This window comes from Carettochelys insculpta, chromosome 3, assembly GCF_033958435.1.
Source record: "Carettochelys insculpta isolate YL-2023 chromosome 3, ASM3395843v1, whole genome shotgun sequence".
NCBI classification, from domain to species: domain Eukaryota; kingdom Metazoa; phylum Chordata; order Testudines; family Carettochelyidae; genus Carettochelys; species Carettochelys insculpta.
This window is the reverse complement of record NC_134139.1, coordinates 30188187-30211627: the sequence shown is the minus strand read 5'-3', so window position 1 is coordinate 30211627 and position 23441 is coordinate 30188187. Positions and strand designations below refer to the sequence as shown.

Sequence of the window (23441 nt, the reverse complement as noted above, 5' to 3'; positions counted from 1 at the left end):
CTGATACCTATGTGAAGTAGATTTAATGTTATTGTTTGCTGTTTATAGATGGAGGTAGCAAGTGTATGATTGACTTAAGCAATGCCACACAGAGTGTCAGCTGCATCTGAACATGGATAAACCACTTCCCTAATTAGAGTAAATAGGTGAAGTTACTGTTACCAGATGAGGATCTGATCTGGAAGGTCCTAGCTCTCCAGCTAAAAGACACGTTACCTACCAGCTCTCTGTTTTGGGGGAACCAGGGTATACCACTAATGGAAGACACTTCTTCTTCGCACACATACCAGGGCCTCATCTTGAACAAAAGACAAAACACTGAAACCAGTGTACACACCTAAATCCCACCAAGAAGGGTGAGTAGCTTAAGGAACCACCCCGCTCACAACTGTATGGGAGATGGGATAGAAAGACAACTCTGTTAGCATACGGAATGTGAAAAGCACAAATTGCACTCAAGTCTGGGATATAGAAAGCAATGGAGTATTGCCTGGTGGGAAATCTCTGCTTTGGACACTAATGAACCCATACTGGTCTGCACCCAGATCAGTAATTATCAGACTAATTTTAGTAATAAATTCTCTTGGTATCCAAAGTACTGAAACTGCCTAATTGCACTGTGAGCTCCCTCAAGGAACACTGCCCACAGCCAGGAAAGAGCAACTTCTATTGTCTTGAATAAACAAAACTATTTGAATAATCCCTTTAACTATCCATTTGTCCATAAAAAAAACTACTGTTCTTTCTCAAACCATTCTTGGTTCCATAGAAAACCCCCTAGGCATGCTCCAGTAATTTGTTCTGATGCCTGCATTTGAACTCTGCATCAGTTCCACTGGCATTTCATCTTCTCAGTACTGATGGTACTGAGAGCTCTGCCCTACCTGTTTCCAACACACTGGGCCCACAGCTACCAACACCTTTTGGGATCCCTGATCAGTTCAAGTTTCATGGAGTGGTGAGAGTTCTCTCTCCCCCTCTCTAGGTATAGCCTCCACAACCTGCTTTATGTGATCAGTTATGGTTTGCTAGCCCTAAGTTTTAATATTGAAACTGTTTTGTTTGCTTGACTCCCTTTGTATGGCTACGACATGGAAATAAATAACTTTCATAATTAAGCTGGTTGCTCTTCTTTTTCTCTCTCACTTCCCTCCACCCTTTCAGTGTGTTGTTTCTGCTTCCTCATTTACTCTGCAATAATGCTCCTTGTACCTAAATTAAAGATCCTTGTAGTGCCCAAAAAGCCTGTAGGGTTTGCTCATCAAGTGGGTTTCCAGCAGAACAGTTTTGGTGTGAAAATGGGGTCAAGGAGGTGCTGAATCTGGGGGGTATATAAGAGTGGCAGCTTCAAGTGCTGTTTAAATGCAGCCATTAAGCCCAAAGGCCCATGGGATTAGGGTGACCATCCATCCTGTTTTTTCCGCAGTAGACCCTTATTTAAGCTGTCTCACAGGCATCTCAACTTTTTTTTAAAAAATGGGCAATTTGTTCCATATTTTGTGAGGCTCCTGTTCCCCAGTGCTCAGTCCTGGAGGCAGCAGTTCCCCACCTCACTAGGTGGCTGTATCATTCCCTGGCCCCCCATGGAGGCAGCCCCTACTGCTGGTGAGCTCTGCCACGGGGCAGCCTCTTCACTCCCTGGTGTCCCACTTTTGGGAGGTTGTGGAGCCCCCAACCTCCACTCCCCCTCATCAGGAGCCTGTGGAGCCCCCATCCCTGGTGCCTCACTGTAGGGCAGCTGCCCCATTGCTGAGAAGCCCTGACATGGAACAGCAGTCCCCGCACCCTCCATCCCCAGAGGCCAGTATTTGCCATAGGGCAAAGTGGACCCCTACATGAGGTTCACAGTTTGGCACTGCGGTGCAAACCAGTCTACTGAGTCCAAGGACATATAAGGTATCAGCTTGTGAGTGCTGAGTAACAGATCCTCTCAGCTGTGCTCTGGTAATGGATGCAAGTGTGTGTGTGTGTGTGTATGTTCATCTGTTTCTAGGGCAAGAAGAAACAGTCCTGGGAGACCTAGATCGTGCAGAATAGGTCTATTTAGGGGGGACTAGCAGAAGGGAGAAATAAAGCTCCTTATTAACACAAGCAGCACATTGATAAATTTATCCCCCTCCCAAGAGTAACCTCAGATAAATGAGCGTATCCAAGAGTAATGGACAGATCTGGTAACAGACAGTCAACTACTCCATACTTTGTATCTAAAGGTAAATATTCACGTCACCGCAACGCCCAATGGAGAGAGAGCATGGGCCTAATTCCCTTCTCAAATTGGTTTTACACTGGTGTAACTCCACTGAGTTAATAAACCACACTGATACTAATGTAAGTGAGCCTCTGCTGAGCATCACCCAGCAAGAGGAAATCCCTCATAATGCAAGAAATCTAACTTCCTCTTACATCCAGGGGAATATGGACATGCACAGCACAGAACTCTTCTCAGGTGCAGATAATCTCATGTCTGGAGCCAGAGGTTTGATCTTTGCACATTGCTTGACATTACTGCCTATATTCAATGTCATCTGGCTTATATGACAGATTAGGAGCGGCACCAGTGGGGGCCTAATGGGAGCTATAGCCATCCAAAAATGTGCCTTAGCACATGTTCCCCATAGCTACCACATAGCATCTGCCATTTTCCAGCCACCAGCTCTGAAAACTGAGCTGAGAGAGCAGTTGTTGATGGCCAAGGCTCAGGTTTAAAGGTGATAGTGCCACCGCCAGCAGCAGCTCAGGAATAAGCCCAGGCTGGAGACTGGGTGCCCAAGAGCAGTTCCTTGCCTACATCCTTAGCTGCAGACTCCCCACAGCTACCCAGACACACTCACTACAGCCTGTATTCTGGCCTGACCCACTGTGATCTCCGCTCCATGAGGGCTCCTCCAGCACTGGAATCTAGTCCACCCATGCCGGCATATGTTACCAGCTGCAAGGGCAGTAAGGACCTGAACAGCAGCTGCAGCCCCAGTGAGGAGGAGATCTCAGGAGAGAGGTAGATTTGGGACTGGAATTTAGGAGAAGCAAAGGGCAGGGTTTTATAGTGATAAGGGGGACATCTCCCCAATTTTCTGCTTAGCCTACCTCAGTGCCCCTCCCCACTTTCCAGGAAGAGGTTGGTGCTGCCTCTGGATGAGACACAATTTGCTCTGTAGCCACACTTCCAGTTTTTCTTTTAATAGAGAACAATACTCTAATAAGACATAGTGTTTTCTAATACTGCACCTAAACTTCATAAACCAGTGATCCAGATTTAACATGTATACACCTGGTTACTTTGGATTCTAACATACGAACCACCTGTACAATTGTGCCACAGAGCCACTGTTCAGTAGTATGATAATTTGTGTATATTTAGGTCAGAACTAAGACTAACCTACTGACCAAAGTCTAACACTTTGAATCAGCAACAGTCTTAAATCTAGCACCAGATGAGAGACTAGCTACTAATGCAACTCTGAAAACACACAGCACACATGTGGTTCTGGAAAGCTCCTCACAGCCAAATCTGCTACAAATTTAGTTTCCTTTTCCTAAGGTGCCATCAAATAAAATCAGAGGTTACTGCAAAGTTGAAAACTGTTTTACTCTTTCCAGAATTTAATACAACTGACCAGATAATTGAAAAAGGTAAATGCTCAAGAATGTTATATCGGTTGCTGAATGACTCTGAAAGAAACACACAGGCAATGAGAATCTGATTTAAAATTAAGACAATGACAAAACATGGCAATATATTGACCCTTTTAAAAGAGCTATCTATACACATTAAACATATAACAATGCATTCTAACTACTTTGACTTTATCATATATTTTTAACTACAAAACAATTAAGCAACAGAAATACAGAAGTTTAGTTGGGTGCATCTATTGAAATCTAAGAGAAAGTATTTTTAAAATATGCTGGGATGCAGTGTTTCCTGTAAACTGAGTGCTTGGGTGGCCACCCAGGAGAAAGTCAGGTGCCACTAAGCTAATTAACAGATTACCCACAGTCAGCAGCATATGTCTCTACTGGTGGTGAACATCCCCATATATCTTGGTGCACATAACAAAATTTATTCCACCCTTGAATGGACAAAATTATAAGACACCCTGCTGGTATGTATGTACTTGTCCAAGAATTAATAGTTTCTGATGAAAAAGTAATGAAAGTGTTTCTAAGGTAATGGGGGGGCAGCAGGGAGAGGGTGCTCTCCTTCATCTGTGTTTCACTGCTCCATCTTAATTCTTTCCAAGAGAAAACAGGCAGAAAAGATGTGACTATAGCAAGAAGAAGAATAGCTCTATTATGAAGAGATCTAAGAACACCTTTACTTAAAAATTGGATTAGAGGCATGATGGATTGTGCTGCACTGGAGAAAGTCTCTATGGCATTAATCAAAAAATTCTGGAATTTGATAAAATGTGGGGGTCCTTCCATAAACACACTTAAGAAAACATGATGTAATAAACTGAGACAATGGGCATGGGATAAACACCTACTTATGATAGTAGGAGGACCTGCAGATAATATTTGTTACCCAAGAGCTTGCTCCTCAAAGAGTCAGGGATTGAGTTTTGTTCCCTTTTGTTTAATTTTGGTTCAGTGCTATATTGTTTTTATTTATTATTTCCTTTTATTACACACATTTTCAAATGTATGTTGTAGGTGAGAAAAGAGCACTGAAAAATACCTAACAGTCCAGTTTTCCCTGTAAGCTTAGCACTTGGGAGGCCAACCAGGAGAGCTGCAGGTGCTGCCCAGCTGATTAGCAGAGTGCCCACAATGCCTACAATCAACAGCACGTTTCTAATGGTGGTGCACACCCATATATGCTGCAGTAGATTCGACAAAATTTATTCCACATGCACTTAGTAAAAAATAGAGGGAACATTTCTTAACACCCCCCAACTTCAACCCAAATTGTTCCATTTTATCTATGCAAACCTACTGAAATCACAAGGGGTGCACCAAAACAAGTGGCATCAAAATTTGGCCCTATACCTCAAAAAGTTGTACTAGAAAATCTCCTAAAAAAAGCTCAACTTTAGCTAATTGCAAAGCTCTCTACTTGCTTAGTGTCTGACCAGTGGCAAGAACGCAAATGTGAAGTCAATGGGAATTGGATTAAATCTTATCTCCCAAAAGCCTGTCCCCAGTGCCCAACCACTGTGGAGGCAAGGAATCCTCTCACAGTCTGAGAGGTGTATTTTCCACAGGAAGACTTGAAATGACCTCAATGCTACTGAAAGGAAGCACATGCGTTCAAGTCACAATCTCCAGCTCCAATTTCTGCCCACCCAGGCAGAAACACAACAACTGTCCATCTACTCTAGTGTGGTATGAAAGAAGATTGTATTTTGACAATGATAATTTACTAATTTTACACAACTACTGAGATTCACCCTTCAGGGCACTGTCAGCAGCAAAGCATGACTATTTTCTTGTCTCTCCTGCCTGTCTGTTCTACTTATGACTTTCTCATTTTTTACTTAAGCCAGGCATGTCAAACTCAAAGGCTACTGAGGGCCGCACAAAAGAAAACTCAGAGCTTTCAGGGCTACCAAAGAAAATGTACTTCTATGGAAAAGTTGTAATTATTTATTGTTATAGATTATGTTTTAGGTATATTTTACCATATTTTTCAGGTCTCATTTGAATATAATGCCATAACTTATACTGTGAAGTTAATACAATTTTTATTGTTTTATAATTTTATGAACAGTTCATTAAAATTGATATGTAAAATTGTTGCGATTTGCTCACACATCATGATTTTTAATTCAAATATAAATGTAAGGTATTTTTTAATTTTTATATGGTATAATTTGTTTTATTGAAATAAAAACAACTACACGCAGTAGTTAATCAAATAGAACAGGCTTCTGTGAAAATCTGAGATACTTTGTAAGTTTGAGATTTTGCATAAACATAATTATTTGTGTTATTGCAAAAATGGACATTTATTGATATAAAATTTATATAAGACATTTTGTGATTTTATATATGAATAAATAAATAAGTAAATATTAGACTCTCCCCGCTTCTTCTCCAGTTTACACTGCGCTCCCCTCCCCCCATGATTTCTCTACTTCCTTTTCAGACAGACATTCTGTGGTTTATACATCAATCCCCCCAAGGCACTGTGTTCCAGACCTCCCTGGGCCCCAAAGGTGTCAAGTCAGTATGTGGGAGTGTTCCATCTCGGGTGGCTGCCACAAGGCACCCCCAAAGCACAGGGCCTGGAGCAGTTGTCCCAAACCATCCTTTGGCAAAATATCTACCAAGCCCCACTTTCAGATTCTTTGGGGCTTGTATCCCCCTCACTGCAATGCAGCCCCCATTGCATCACCCCCTGGCCCCTTGAGGCCTGCACTGTTTCTCATTACAGTGCAGCCCTCATTGCATTGCCACCCATTGCAGTGCAGCCCCCAATGCACTGACCCCAGGCCCCTTGAGCCTTGCACTGCCCCCCCCCCTGTTGCACTACCCCTCAGTTCCCTTGAGGCTTGCACTGGCTCCCCATGCACTACACCTCAGTTCCCTTGAAGCTTGCAGTGCCCCACTTTCATACACTACCCTCTGGCCCTCTGAGGCTTACACTGCCCCCCAAACCACTACCCCGAGGCTCCACGAGGCTTTCACTGCACCTCCCTGGTACCGCCACCCCATATTACTCTGCCTCATACTTCTTGGCTGCCCCTTGCTCCACCCCCCTCAGCTCCCCACCTGCTGCTGCCCTAGGCAGGCACCTCTCTCCACCTCAGCCAACATGGGTTTCACTATACCTCTCCTTAGTGTGGTCACAAACACCTCTCTCACACCAACAAGTGGCAGGGAGAGGGACAAAGACCAATCCCAATCCTTGGCTCCCTGGGAGTTTAATATGCATGCACTGGACATGAACAGCCCAAGGAGCTGGGATTGGTGTTTATCCCACCTGCTGCCACTTGTGCATGCCAGAGAAGGGTGTGTGACTGGGCAGGCCACACTTAGCTGTTTTATTAACATCTAGTTGCGGGCTTACCAAAAAAAAAAAAAAATGTTTGGGCATGTCTGACATGGCTGACTTAAGCCATATCTACCCTGCTTTGTAGTTCAGACTATGGGGCTGTGAATAACAAAGCAAACCAAGGTGCTGTGCTGTAACTCCCCCAGGTGGTCACTACAGGCCTGAACTTAAAGCTTCTGAATTCTAACTCCTATGAATCCTGTTTGAAAAGGACCTTTATTTTGAGCTGACTGAGGATAGTGTAGCCATGTCCTCAAATTGAATGACATTAAAATAAACAAAATCTCAGAACCAGGAATCAGATGTTTGAATATCAAGCAAAAGTTAGGGCTGACCTTAGCAGCAATAACTCAAGCTCTGTTGACTCTTCACAGATATTTGAAAGGCAGCAAGATGTGCAAAAAATCACTGCAAGCGAAAGCGGAGAGTTTTACAGAAATTATGTAGCATACCCAGTGTTCTGGGTAAATAATGCTCTGTGTCATTGTCAGGCCACATTGTGAACAATCCTAAAGCCAGGGAAGAGTCCCAATGTTATCACCATCACTCAAAGTAAGGAGCCATATCGGAAAATGTGACTTCACTGCATGAAAACCTCACTCCATTCACATCTAAACATGGAATAGAGAAATAATAAGTATAACATATACTGACTATGAGACACAAACACACACAGCAACTAAACATACACACAACATCAGTGTCAGGAAAAACCCTCTGGTGGCAGAACCATGATGTGGATTCACCAGTTTGACTCCAGGTGCAACATATCATCATTGTACCTCCCTATAATAGAAATCAGACAATGTGTACAATGTATACTGAGATTAATGACACTTCTTCATATACTTTTGAAAACACAAATGTTGACAGAAACTTGGCAAAGATTTGCCTTGGTAGAAAGATAAGTGTGTCAAACTTGCAAAGGCCAGGAAGAATTGTTTGGTCCATTTACTGTACAAAAAGGATAGCATTTTATTTCCTTTTCGCAGCTAGATGTATGCCTTTATTAAAACATAATACAGATGGACAACAGTAAACAGGACTGTCCCTAGGGGACTGTGAAGCCTGGGCAACCCCCCTCCTCTGCTGCCCTATGCCTCACCCCTGCCCTGCTCTCACTCTACTCTTTCCCAAAAGTCCTGGCGCAGATCCACCCCTGCCCAGCCTGTTCCTGCCCCTCCATCACCTTCCGCACCTGATTGCGCCCCCAAAAACCCATCTCTCCAAGTGATGTGACCCGGAGATTACCAGGGGCTGGTGCAGGGAGCCAGCAGGCATCAGGTCCCAACACACTGTGGTGGGCCCTGCCCTGACCCCAGTCCATTCCACCCCTGTGAGTGATTCAGAGATCAGAGGAGCAGAGGCAAGTGGGCTGAGACTAGGACCTTCCACTTCCTGCCACCCCAATTAATCAGAGTGACCCAGCTGGGAGATGTTGGCAGAGTTGGGTAGGCTGAAGCATCAGTCCACAGTCTGCAGCTCCTGCCATAGCTGTGAGTACAGGGGGTCCTGGCCACTGCCATTGACCCACACCAGGCCCCCTAGTTAATGTCCCAGGCCTCTCTGGGCCCCAAGGGGTAAAGTCAGTATGTGGGACTGTTCCATCTGGGGCAGCTTCCACAAAGCACCCGCAAAACACAGGGCCTGGAGCAGCTGTCCCAAACCATCCTGTGTCAAAATATCTACCAAGGGCCAGTGGTTTGAAATGCTTACCATAATTCTGTTTCAACACAAACATTTGGAAACACTGTTTCTTCACAGCATTATACTGATCACATCTGAAATGTATAGAATATTACTTAGTTATAATGAATATTCTTCCCCCTCCTTTCTTAATTATAGTGTAGCAATGAATTGGTACTAGAAAGCAATATCACACACAAGCTATTATTTGCATATGTAACTCCATTCCCACATCAAACATATCCTTAACTTATACATCTATGAATAGCAACAAATTTGTAAAATGGGAAAAGGGGAAGGTGATTACCAAGCAGCCATCAGAGATTAATGGCACCAAAAATAGGAAATATTTACCAAATCCTAGAACATTTGTCTTTGCTCAGTTACAACTATGTTAAAGAGCTCTGTGTTATGTGCGCATTTGTTTAACAAAGATTATATGCGCAAAGGGAACAAAATTCACCCTTACGGAAAGAGCTCTCTGAAAGCATATGCCCCGACTCAGCCCAGCCACCTTGAAGTCTTATTTGGGGCATCAGCTCATGCTATAAGACTACTCTTTACAGAGGTAAAGATGAAGGGTATAATTCTCCTCACAGTCACTCAATTTTTATACCTGTGTAACTCCACTGACTTGAATAGAGTTACTCTTCATCTACACCAGTGCAAGTAACTATGCAAGCAGACTCACCCATTTAAAATCATTGTCCCTATAAATATAACAGATAAAACATCTATCGCTTTTGCCAATGACATCAACATTTTTTTTGTTTAACGATACACTCCTTGACAATGTCTTTTCAGCTAGAAAATCAGACTCTAAAATGGTGCTGGTTTTTTTCTGCAGTAAAAACAGATTTTGCTATAAATATTTCTTCATGAACTTCTTCAAAGTGCTATAGCAGCTTAGTTATCAAGTGGATTTTACTAGGTTCTCTTACGTCAGACAGCAACAGCAGTTAAAGCTGCCAGACTGTGCTGAGCAAACAGAAGCAAATGTTATGGCCCAAAGATAAAGAACAAAAAAATGATTCTTTCAGGAGTTAAAAATCAACATTGTAAAAATGAACTGGCTTCTATACTAAGTGAATGATGGATTTTTTATTATAAGCATATTGATATTATAAGCATATGTTTTGGAAATCAGAGACCAGCAGCAGCTGTTTGAATGGCATTTTAGGATTATCAGTGGGAAATACATTATTTCAGATCAAAAATTAAAACTAGGATTTTACTCTGCTCCTTTTTGTGTAAACTAGAGTTTGTGTAACATAACTGCAACAATTTGGGCATTAGAATTTCTCTCTCTCTCTCTCTCTCTCTCTCTCTCACACACACACACACACACACAGTTAATTTTTAAAAGTGTTCCATGAATTTTACTTTTGGAAGAACAATGGTTTAATATAATAGGTACATTTTCAGGCCTTGATCCAGTACACACATCCTCAGGTGAATAACTTTGTGTATGTAAGTAGTCACATGCTAACTTGCATGCAGAAATGTTTAAAGGATGGGGATTTAACAATTAATGCTGCTGCCATTTCAATCCTAATCTTAGAGTATGTCTTCACTATCTGGAAGCTTGACATGGTCAGGGTTGATATTCCTCAGTCTGCTTTTGCATGTCTAATAGGGACATGCAAAATCAAACTATTAGGGGCAACAGTGAACACCTGTACTCCTCAATACCGCAAAGAATAAGGGAGGTTGATGGGAGAGCTCCCCCCATTGACCTCCCTTTGTGAGGACAGCCAGGTAAGCCAATTGGAGATAAGTCAAATCTAGCTACACAATAGCTAGACTTGTGTATCTATGATTAACTTTAAGACCTAGCGTAGACCTAGCCTCAATCTCATTGAAATCAGCAGCAAAACTTCCACCGTCTTCAGTGAGAGCAGATTTGGGCCTTTTTCCTTGTTGCAATTCCAGTAATGGCTGTGAAAAAAGCACTGGTATAAATGAGTAGAGGCATTTTGCCCATACAGTTTAATCTATAATCTGCAATTACAAAGGAAACGTGGTGCATATAATATTTTTAAACCTTATTTTCACTTCTAAATGGAATTAAACATGTCACATATTTTTAAAAAAAATTAAACACCCTAAATATTAAAATAAATTTGCAGATATTTTCATTTTGCCTGACTGCCTAGTAACTTTTTGTACCCCTTAAATTAAATAGTTTATAGAATATTACATCCCCGTACAAAAACCTATAAGATAGTCAAAAGCATTTGTAGATAAGAAATGATTCTCTATTAAATGGTATGGCTCAGATTCTGGCTGCAAGAGAAACATACCAGCATAGGAGGATCCTCCTGCAATACTTCCAGGCTGGGTGCCAGCCTTGGGACCATGACCATGGGAAGAAAAAAGTTTCCAGTGTCCTACGGACCCTGGCTGCCTTAGTGCCACTGGCAAACAACACATCATAAAGGCAATTCTAATTGATGGCAGAAAGCCAGACTGGTGCACTGCAAAGCACAGTGGTGCCTTAAATTCATTTTCACCCCATCCTCCAAAACTGCATTGTGAACTCATTGTCCATAGACAATGATTTGGGCTTATGTGTTTTTAGAAATATTTCTGTAATACTCTACTGACTTCATCCCTACTCCTCGTCTATTGGATATTCTTCTAAAGCAGCAGTTCTTACCCCTTACTGCAGCCTGCACCCCGCTGGTTCTCAAAATATGTTCTCACACCCCTTATCAAAAATCAAAAACGGAGATGAGGGGCTATACAATTTTAATGCATATTAAATACATGTAAAAGAGCTTTATGTTATTACTCACTACAAATAATAGTACAGCAGGCATACAAAAATAAGCAGGTACTACCCAGATATGTTGCGGAGTTTTGCTGTGGAAGTAAACTGTAACCAATGTGCTAACAGTTAGTGGCTAACTGAATTCACTCATAGTTTTGATGAAACAAAGTAGTTGTACTTACATGCCTGTGCTTAATTTGTGTTTTTGGTGTTGGTGATTTACCTTCTAAAAAAATCTGGCATGTCTTGCACCCCCAGAAAAAGCATCATGCAGTCTGAAGGGGTGTGTGCACGCCAAGTTAAGAACCACTGCTCTAAAGCAAGATTCGGTACCAAGCTCCAAGATTTTTTTTTTAAATACAGTAAATGACACATTTCAACTTTGCCTATTGTATTGCTTGTTCCATTGTCATTGGGCTTGAATTAGTCTCACAATAGTCCTACTGAAGTCAACAAACAACCTATTTGAATAAGTCTGGCAGAATCGTACACATTCATCATCTGACTTTGAGATCCTGAGCGCCAGAGCCTTGGGGTGATCTTCAAGCTGGTACCAAGAGCCAGCACGAGGTTCAAGTGCCACTTTTCAGTCCCTCCACAGCCCAGGGGACACTATACATGATACATGGTCTCATGCTGACTTTTTGTAGGGATCATTTGACCTTGGAAGGATGTAACATCAGCTATCATTATTGACACCAATATTTTAACACCATAATCGGGGCTGGATTTACACTTTATGCACCCCTAAGCACAGCTTCTTCACCCTACCCCCACACACATCTACAGCTGGTCCTGCACCTGTGTGAATGTGAAACTTCTTTCATAACATATCAGATCTGTGTTGGCCATAACATACTGGCCTCATTCTATCCCACATAAACCCCGCAGAGCAGTACTAGCACCCCCAGCCCCCCTCCCCTCCATGGACAGAGCTTCCTAAGAGCAATGAACAGCCTCCCCGGACAGGCGTGAGACTCTACACCACAACAGGGACTCCGAGTTTGAGGTGGGGTGCAGCCCACCCCCACCAGGCAAGGTGCAAGCAGGGAATTGTACATCTCTCCACAGCAAGTAATCCCAGGGTGTCTTCTGTCCTTCCTGTAGCCTGCCATGACAGCCATGCTTCAACTCTGCAACACAGAGCATGAGCCATGCCCCTCCCTGGAGCTCTGTCCCCAGCATGGGGAACCCACCGCTGGAGGATCAAGTTTGTGAAGGAACAGAGCCTTCAGCAGCCACCTCACTCAGAGTACCCTCAGGTGGGCTGCCTCAGACACTCGCCCTCCTCTAGCCCCACACACTGGGCTTCCACCTGTCTGTGCCAAGAGCCCATTTTTAACTTTGAGGTGGTCCCAGAAAACCAGAGCCTCTAGGCACATGCCCACTGTGCCTAGCTGGCAGTTTGTTCCTGGCCATTGTATTAACAGACCCCTTCTTAATTATAGATCTGTGCTGGCCTGTTCAACAGGACTGAGCCACTCAGGTAAGTGTGATAGACAATATGAAATAGAAAATAAATGAGTGAGTGAGTGATGGTAATGAGAAGATGGGCCCACACTATTTTACTTCTTAAATGTTTAGTAACATCAAGGCTTTTTGCACCAATATGGGACAGTACACCGTACTGGCACCTCAGCATCCCCATCTGGGATTCCCAGATAGGAGCCAGCTAGGGCTCAGAGCCCCACTGGAAGCCCCAGCCATGGGATTTCTGTCACTGAGTACAGAGGGCACCAGTACTGGGTCCACTATCTGTGGGAACACAGAGAGTACACATGCAGCAAGACCTCTGCCCTGTGGGTTTCCCAGGCCTGTTCATCTATGCTATTAATGCTAAATTCCGTCAGTTCTTATAAACTGAACATTCAAGTTCTGAGATGGTGGATGACGCCTCTTCATATGCTTGTGGGGAGAGACAAACATACTTGATAAGTCTTGTGCTCGGGTAAACAGTAAGGTGGCAAAACGTGAAGTTAATACAAAACTACTCAAGATAGTTAAATCCAAAGCAGACTGCAAAGAGTTACAAGGGGCTCTCTCAAAACTGGGCAACTGAACAATAAAAAGGCAGATGAATTTCAATGCTGATAAATGCAAAGTAATGAACACTGGAAAACATAATTCCCACTATACTTATAAAGTCATGTGGTCTGTATTAGATGATCCTGTTCAAGAAAGAGCTCTTGGAGTCATTGTGGATAGCTTTCTGAAAACATCCATTCAATGTGCAGGAGCAGTTAAAGCTAACAATGTTGAGAATCATTAGGAAAGGGATAGATAATGAGATGGAAAAATATCAAAATTATATACTCACAGGACTGGAAGGGACCTTTAGAAATAAACTCCATTCCCCTGCACTCACGGCAGGGCTGCTTTTTATCTAGACCATTCCTAGTTTTTTGTCTAACTTGCTCTTAACACTGATGAAGATCCCACAACCCCTCCCTAGGCAATTTATTCTGGTGGTTAACCATCCTGAAAGGAAGTTTTTCCTCATGTCCAGCCTAAAACTCCCCTGCTGCAATTTAAGCCTATTGCTGCTTCTCCTATCCTCAGAGGTTAAGATTTTTTCGCTCCTACTTGTAACAGTATTTTAGGTATTTTTTCATGTCCTTTCTCAGTCTTCTCTTTTCCAGACTAAACAAAACCATTTTTTGCCATTTTCACTCACAGGTCATGTTATCTGGACCTTTCATCATTTTTGTTGCTCTCTCTGGAATTTTTCCAGTTTGTCCATATCTTTTCTGAAATGTGGTGCCCAGAATTAGACACAAAACTCCAGTTGAGGTCCAATCAGCATACAGGACAGCAGAATTACCTCACATGTTTTACTTACAAATTTTTTCTAATAAATTCCATAAGAATGTTCGCCTTTTTGCTATAGTGTTATACTGTTGACTCATATTTAAGTTGTGGGCCATTATGACCCCAGATCTCTTTCTGCAGTTTTCCTTCATAGGCAAGTGCTTCTCATTTTATATACATGTAACTTACCACTTTTTTCCTAAGTGGAGTAATTTCCATTTGTCTATATTGAATTTCATCTTGTTTACTTCAGGACATTCTTCCAGTTTGTCTAGATCACTTTAGCTGTGTCTACACGTGCACGCTACTTCGAAGTAGCGGCACTAACTTCGAAATAGCGCCCGTCACGGCTACACGCGTCGGGTGCTATTTCGAAGTTAACTTCGACGTTAGGCGGCGAGACGTCGAAGTCACTAACCTCATGAGGGGATTGGAATAGCGCCCTACTTCGACGTTCAACGTCGAAGTAGGGACCGTGTAGACGATCCGCGTCCCGCAACGTCGAAATTGCTGGGTCCTCCATGGCGGCCATCAGCTGGGGGGTTGAGAGATGCTCTCTCTCCAGCCCCTGCGGGGCTCTGTGGTCACCGTGGGCAGCAGCCCTTAGCCCAGGGCTTCTGGCTGCTGCTGCGGCAGCTGGGGATCCATGCTGCAGGCACAGGGTCTGCAACCAGTTGTCGGCTCTGTGTATCTTGTGTTGTTTAGTGCAACTGTGTCTGGGAGGGGCCCTTTAAGGGAGCGGCTTGCTGTTGAGTCCGCCCTGTGACTTTGTCTGCAGCTGTGCCTGGCACTCTTATTTCGATGTGTGCTACTTTGGCGTGTAGACGTACCCTCGCAGCGCCTATTTCGATGTGGTGCCGTGCAACGTCGAAGTTGAACATCGACGTTGCCAGCCCTGGAGGACATGTAGACGTTATTCATCGAAATAGCCTATTTCGATGTCACTACATCGAAATAAGCTGTTTCGATGTTGGCTTCACGTGTAGACGTAGCCTTTGAATGTTAATGAGATCCTCTGAAACACTTGCAACCCATCCCAGACTGAAATGATCCACATACTTTGTAAGTGTATTCTCTATGCCATTATCTAAATCATTGATAAAGATACTAAACAGAACCAGACCAAGAACTTAACCCTGTGGAACCTCACTTGTTATGCCTTTCCAGCATGACTGTGAACCATTGATAACTACTCTGTGGGAAGTATCGGAGGGGTAGCCGTGTTAGTCTGGATCTGTAACAGCAACGAAGGGTCCTGTGGCACCTTATAGACTAACAGAAAAGTTTTGAGCATGAGCTTTCGTGAGCACAGACTCACTTCATCAGATGCTGGTCTTGGAAATCTGCAGGGCCAGGTATAAATGAGCCAGAGCAGGAAGCTGTCCAACCAGTTATGCAGCTACCTTATAGTAGTTCCATTTAGGTAGCGTTTCCCTAGTTTGTTAATGAGGTCATGAAAGACTGTATCAAAAGACTTACTAAAGTCAAGATATACCACATCTACCACATTCCTTCCTACCGAAAGGTTTGTTACATTTTCAAATAAAGCTATTGGGTTAGTGTGGCACAATTTGATCTTGACAAATCAGTGCTGTCACTTATCACCTTATTATTTAGTTTACAGAAGAGAAGAGTGAGAGAGGATTTAATACCAGCCTTCAACTACCTGAAGTTCTAAAGAGAATGGAGAGAGGCTATTTTTAGTGGTGACATATGACAGACCGAGGAGCAATGGTCTCAAGTTGCAGTGAGGGAAGTGAGGTCTGGGACAGATATTAGGGGGAAAAAAAACTTTCCCTGGAGGGTGGTGAAGCACCGGAATGGACTTTCTAGGAAGGTATTGGAATCTCCATCCCTAGATGTTTTAAGTCCCAGCTTGACAAAGCCCTGGCTAATGTCAAATCCCCCTCCTTGATCATAGGCTGTGTGTCTGTGTTGTGGACTTATTCTAGCATAGCTATGCTGTTATAGTCTCTGTTGCATGATTACACTTTCAGCTCCAGAATAGATGCACCTCCTAGGTTAGATCAAAGAAAACTTATGCAACAGCAGCAAAGCAAAAGAAGTGTGGGTAGCACTTGCTCAATCATATATCGATGTACCTAGGTGAGAAGCTAGGCCATATAGCCATCTGTTTAGCCAGGGCTTCACAACCACAGTTGCTCAAGTTGTCTTTGTGCTAGTTAAATCAAAGGTAGGTTGGGTAGGGTTACACATACTGCAGTCACACCTCCCAGCTGCAGAATACATATAGCCTCCAACTGCAGAATACATATACCCTTCATATCGCTGTTCGCTCATACTGAAATACATCAACTCCTTGGACATATGACAAAATTTGTTCCCCAGAATTGTATTATATGTTGTAATGTTGTAAGTTGAATCCATTTTCCTCATAGGAATCAATAGTATGAAGGGTGGATTGATTCCTGAAACAAGGCTTGATCCACCATGCTCACCACAATAACCCAAGTTTTGGTAATAAATGAATTATAGATGACTAATGTTGCAACATCAATGTATTCATTGTACACTGTGTTTTGTAAACAGTATTCATATAAACTTCTATATGCTTTGCTCAGAATGCCAATAACATGGGCTCAGAAAGCCTAGGAGAATGGCTGAGGTTTAGCATGTGTGATGCTCACCGTTCAAGTATCAGGGAGGTAGCCACGTTAGTCTGTATCTTCAAAAACGGCAGATATTTTGGAGCATAAGCTTTCGTGGAAAAAGACCTGCTTCATCAGATGCACCTGTTCAAGCTTTTTGACTAGCTGATCCCAGGACCGAAAGACAATCAAAAACAAGTGACAACCTACCAGGCAACAAGCTATCCTGAGGCCTCAAAGCCAATCAGAAATGACACATTCCAGTCCCTACCAGTATAAACACAACCAGGAAGTGGACTTACTGCAAATCAAACACTACATGGGTAAAACAAGCATCATAGGAGTGAAATGGGTGGCCAACTGAAAATCATAATAAGTGGCATCCAATTTAAATTGGGCATTGTTAAATCCAAGGACTCCCTGGAGTCACAAACTAGTTTATTAGCTTTTTTTGGTAAATTCCGCGCCCTCCCATTCCTCCCAGTTTTACATGTATAGATGTGCTAAAGCTAAATGAAAGAGAAAACAAGGCTGGAGAACCACTAAATTTGCTGCATATTGGAAGGGATATGATTGCTAAATAAACACACGTTGGGAAAACAGCTAACTTTGGAATCTGACAGTGATTGTGCTGACTTTTAAACAGATATGGTTTTGCTTTCTTCTTTGTAGTGATTAACTGAAGAAGAGAGCTAACAGTTTATTATCTCCAAATGTATGTGCAAATGTGTAAGGCCCCAAAATTAAAGTTTTCACATAGGCAAAACACCCACTGCTGGGCCCTCACAATCTGTTCATTCCTAGAAAACCTGCTTTAGTAGAAAGAGAGACTTACTTATTTACACTAAGAGCTATCATTTTTGATATTGTGTGACAGTTACTGTCACTGGTGTAAAATACATTAGTAATGATGCCACATAGCAAGTTGATCTATATAAAGTAGATTTCCACTTGATCATTCTCTCTCGTATAATTAAATTTTAATTAAATTTGAAACTGAAGCACCCTATCACCCTTTCCCATAAAAATAACCTGCAAGAATGCATAATAGTAATTTTTTCCCCAATACTATGTTTAGGGAGTCCCAATCCACCAGATTACCCTAAAAAGGGAAAGACAGGCTGTCAGATTGGTTTAGAGCAGGATTAGCAAGCCTTCACTGGCCTGGGGACTGGCAGGTAAGTGTCCAAACTATACAATTCCCAACCAATTTTCCTCCAAGGTTGGCCCAAAAAAGCCAATAACAGAACACCACTCTTTACCTACAGCCTCAAACTACTGCAATGCATCATTAAAGACCTACGACCTATCCTAAATCATGATGCCACTCTCCAGAGGGCCCCAGGTGACAGGCCTGTTCTTACCTAGAGACAACCTCCTAACCTTATGAGGATTCTCACTAGCAACCACAGGCTATACCACAATAATACCAATCCTAAAACTTTCCTTGCAACGAGGTCCACTGCCAACTTTGTCCACATATCTATTCCGGAGATACCATCACTGGACCTAACCGCATTAATTACAAAATCACAGGCATTCTCCTGTTCCTCAGCTAACGTCATATATGCCATCATGTGCCAACAATGCCCACACACTTTGTATAGGAGACAGACTGCAAACACTCTTTGACAAAGAATGAATGGACATAGAGCAGATATCAAAAATCTCCAAATACACAAACCTGTCAGCCAGCACTTTAATGGAGTGGGCCATTCTGTTACAGACTTGCAGAATAGAGAATTTAACAACTGCCTGCAGAGAGAATGTTCAGAACTAACATTCACATTCAGATTTGACACATTAACAAGTGGTTTGAACAGGGAGAGCAATTACCTGACCCATTATAAGGACTCTTCTACATACTTTGATGTTTGACCTAACACTTACTTCCCGACCCACATCTCTCCTCTTCTACCTGATTTGCCAACAATGATAACAATTTTTCTGATTCGTCAGCCTTGATAACAATTTGTGGACCTCTGTGCTTTGTATATTGAGTCTGTTCTGGTAAGGCTACAGATCTGAAGAAGTGGGTCTTTCTAATGAAAGCTCATCACTTATTATTTTGTTAGTCTTTAAAGTGTTACATGACTGCGTTTTTGTTTTCATTCCCAATCCTGCCGGTTAAGGAGCAGTTAGTAAACTCTACCTCTTAGCTGCACACCATAGTGTCACTGACACCTTCACCACAAGAGTGAATTGATCACCTTCAGTGGCTAGGGGCCTGAATGCTGCTCATCTGCCGCACTTGTGGATTTGTGTTATCTGCCAATCCCCTCATAGAGTTTGCCAGCCCAGCTCTCTAATTCTCAGTGTGGCAACTCCACACTCCAGTGGACTTGGAGCCATACTGATTAGATCGCAGAATGCATCATTGCAGCGTTGTGTCCTGGGACTTAGCTCATTGATCATGACAGCATGCCAGACACGGTGAATACATCTTAACATGTCATCCTCTCAGTCACCACATGACAATGGAGCCCAGCTCTGTGGTTTTTCTGCAGAATAACTTGCAGCAGCATCAGTGCACAGCTCTTCCTCTGCTTTGGCTCCTGTCTATGGTGAGATGGAGAGGAGTATCTGACCCCACATAGCCCAGTCTGTTACCCTGACCAGTTTAGTAAATAGACACTAAATGATGCTATCATTTAAATTTGACCCAAGTTTGTGTTTGTATATCTTTTTGCAAAGCCCATGTACCCACACAGGATTTATTTTTAAATCATCTTACACTTTTATTTTTAAGTTGTGGGAAAAAATTCTCTTTTCTCAGCCCAACACTCAACTTTCTTCAAAATTATTTTGTGTGTGTGTGTGAGAGAGAGAGAGCTTCATATAAAAGAGAAAAATGTTTAAAGTTCTGAAAAATACATGCCCACCTCCCTTGTACCCAGCTCTTTGAATGTTATAACATAGTGTAGATATTTATAGTACAGGTATACCATTCTTTTATCTAATCAGATGGTTCCACTCTAATTGTAATCACAGCTACAACTGCAAGTCAACCCATTATCACAACAAGATCTATCAGCTCTGCCTACACAATATTTGCAAACTAGAATGGAAGTTGTTAGTTCATAAACATCTGACATAAATACTGCTACAGACTTGAGAACATCAAGCTTAATAACAATCAACAAGAAAACTGAACTGATGCTAGGGAGTGACCTAAAAGAGGGTCGTGGTGTTATTATGATTATTTAATGAGATTAATAGTTATTACAGTCATTAACCAAGAAGCAGTAGAAAGATGAGCAAGTAAAATATGAGATAAATGATTTGTTGAAAATGTAATAAAAGATTGAGCATGTTGTACCACATTTAACCACTGTAATGGTCATGTGTGTGAGACAATCTGAAAAAAATGAATTACCAATTACTATAGAATTGGCTGTGCTTATTCATTCTGTGCATAATAGTTTGTTGTCACAGTTTTGTCTCTGCACACAATTTTCCACTGGCCAAAAATAAAGAAGGATAATTTCCCTTTATATCTAACTCAACTGTTTGCTATCAGTAAAAATCCATTTTTGAACATTAGAACCAGTCGGAAAAACGCTATTGTATGCTGAATTAATTTCTTCTGTTAACTTATTTGAAAAAGCATTTGATTAAAAACAACACAACATGTTTTAAATCTAACAACATGATTGCTGCAGGCGAGCCAAAAGTGTTATTACTGATAAGCGACAATAGACTGTTGCTATTTATTTAGTTCTTGTAAGGGCATCACAGTCAATCAATAGCTGTGCATGTACTAAGGCAGTAGGGTTTGTGTAAAGATATTTATCAGAAACCTATCAGCAATGTTTTGCTTTTGATTGCAATCTCCTATAGACTTTTCAAAACATCACTAAAAATTGTATTCCTTTTTCACAAGCCACACTGACAGGAGTAATATTGTAGAACCCACACTATATAATATGCATATTTAACAGCAAATCCAATTAATCACTTTGCTGTCTGAGATTTTTTTTCATTCATTTTATTCAAGCTTATGTTAATACATTGTCAGTAGACAAAAAAAAAAGAGTGAAACAACATATTGGAAATTTTTAAAGGGAATAGAAAATGAACAATTTAAAGCCATATTTAGAAAATGGTTCTGTGGTACAGGCTGAAAGAATAAAAACTCCTCAGCTGTGAATGAATACTATTAGACCATGAATCTAGGTAAGTATTTGAAAATGAGTTATTATAACTATGCATAACTCATTCTGGAACCTTTCCCGACACCCGCAACATTAATTAATAGCAATTCAAAGCTGCAAAGAAAACACCTCCACTTCCACATCACATTACTTTAAAATGGAAGAGAAGCCAGAAATGTTTAACAGTAATACCAAGTTTAGCATTGTGATTGCAGCGTAAACTTTGTTTTGCAATGTAATGCACATTTTATAGCTCAAAATATCACGTAATCTGAGGACATGCATTTTAGTATGACTATAGAGAGCTCTAGTAATCAGTTTATCTCAATAGGTAAACCAGTTAGAAGTGAGCCAACAAATTTATTATTCTACTTAGTTTATTAAAAGATTCCAACTATAACTTTCTTATTCATTGTTACACTTAAGATAATAAAAATGCTACTGAAGAAACCCAGTCCCACTCTTTTTACCTAGTCAATATATCCACTGGGTTCTCAGATATCTAGACTGATTAAGGGCTGCATAATCCAGCCCAAAGTGTGACACACTCATAAATGCTGGATGGTGATTCTATTATAGATGCCTTTATAAACAGCTGCAATTTAAAATTTGGAGCACATGAAACTAGGAGGCTGATATAATAGAGACAGTCATAGTGAAGATAGATACTGAGAAAGCTTCCCTCTACTGTTCTAGTAGAGAACCACAATTCAGAACTGCAACAACCTTGGATTTCTAACTGTGCCTTTGAAAAATATCCCCCTACAACTTGAACCTCTTCAAAAAAAAAAAAAAAAACCTTCCAGAAAAAAACTGAATGAAGTATAATCCTGCCTAGTCCCTTGATGTGGGCAACCATGGCAGCCCAGCTGGGAAAATGCCAAATATATGACCAATAATTCAGATTTCTGGAGGTGAAATGTGTGTATGATAACATACTGATCCCATTAGCTACTTTTTATTTTTATTACATTTAAACATCAACATATAGAGTAGGCCCTTAAAGCACAGTGCTAAGACCCAAGGTTAAGCACAACATAAGATTATTTTAGAAAATGTAGTGATCTGTATCATACAACTGTCATTGCAGACTTTGCCAGATTCTCAGTTGATGTAAACGGATTGTTCCACTGCAGTCCTTAGACCCAAGCCGGTTTATGCCAGTTGAGGATCTGTTTGATATATGTCTGCTCCCAGGGAAGAAGTTGGTGAGAGCTAATTGAGTCAAGCCAACTACAGTTTCAGCCAGGAGAAAGACAAGTGGGAATGGCGACTCTGACTTTCACAGGGGAGAATATGTCCTATCTTTGCTAATGTGATGTGCAGTCTTGGGCTGCTTCTACACTCTCACTCTCGGAGGTGGCATTGTAATGAGGTAATTTGAAGTAGCCTAATGAGGGGTCAACATGCATATTCAGCGACTCATTAGCATAATGGCAGCCATATGAATTTCGAAGAGCAGACTGCGAATTGCAGATTGATTGGGGCAGCTTTGAAATAAACGCCCCACTGTGACATTTCCTTACTCCAATCTAGTTCTGTGGGAGTAAGGGAATGTCAGAGTGGGGTGCTTATTTCGAAGCTACCCCCATCTACACAGTCAATATGCAATTCGAAGTCTGCACTTTGAAATTCGCGCAGCGTTCATTATGTTAATGAGGTGCTGAATGTGCATGTTAGCGCCTCATTTGCCTGCTTCAAATTGCCTCATTACCATGCCACCTCCAACAGGAGAGTGAGAGTATCAAAGCAAAAAAAGCAGTCCAGTAGCACTTTAAAGACAAACAAAATAATTTATTAGGTAGTGAGCTTTCGTGGGACAGACCCACTTCTTCAGTCTGAAGAAGACCCATTTCTTCTGGTCTGAAGAAGTTTGTTAGTCTTTAAAGTGCTACTGGACTGCTTTTTTTATAGTATATAGACTAACATGGCTATCTCTCTGTCACTACTCAGTATAGAAGCAGCCTCAGATTCAATAAGTGGATCCATCACTGTTCCTGGATTTTCACATACCAGCTTTGGAAAAAACCTGCCTTTCTCCACGTAAAGGTACCATTCCTCTTTATTGTGGACCTTACCACCACAGGCCAATGCTTTATAACCACCTAATCAATATATCCACTGAGTTCACAGATATCTAGACTGATTAAGGGCTGCATAATCCAGCCCAAAGTGTGACTCATAATGCTGGATGGGTTGACATTCCTTTTTGACATTCCTATAAAAAGCACCTGGTAGCATCAGCTAATACAGAATGCAACAGCTCCATTGTTCTTGTGTCTTTTAAAACCATTTTGGCTAAGACTATGGGTATGTCTACACAAAAAAGTTATTTTGAATAACGTTATTCCAATATACCTATGTGAGCATCCACACAATGCAATGAAATTATTTCAAAATAGTGGATGCCTTAT

General features: G+C 41.7%; 1 protein-coding gene across 21 annotated transcripts in view; it reads right to left on the bottom strand.

The window, feature by feature from the left end:
- The window catches only part of NRXN1 (neurexin 1), a 1123636-nt gene that overhangs the window by 397320 nt on the left and 702875 nt on the right, over nucleotides 1-23441 (bottom strand). Inside the window, exons 16-17 of one of the 21 annotated variants that reach the window (XM_074989557.1) lie at nucleotides 8714-8778; nucleotides 7704-7783 (exon numbers count right to left, since the gene is read on the bottom strand). The exons of the other annotated variants lie outside the window; for them this stretch is intronic. Coding sequence (XP_074845658.1) covers nucleotides 8756-8778 — 23 coding nt within the window. The 3' untranslated portion in view covers nucleotides 7704-7783; nucleotides 8714-8755. Of the gene's footprint in view, nucleotides 1-7703; nucleotides 7784-8713; nucleotides 8779-23441 lie in introns of those variants that run through there. 21 annotated transcript variants of the gene reach the window in all.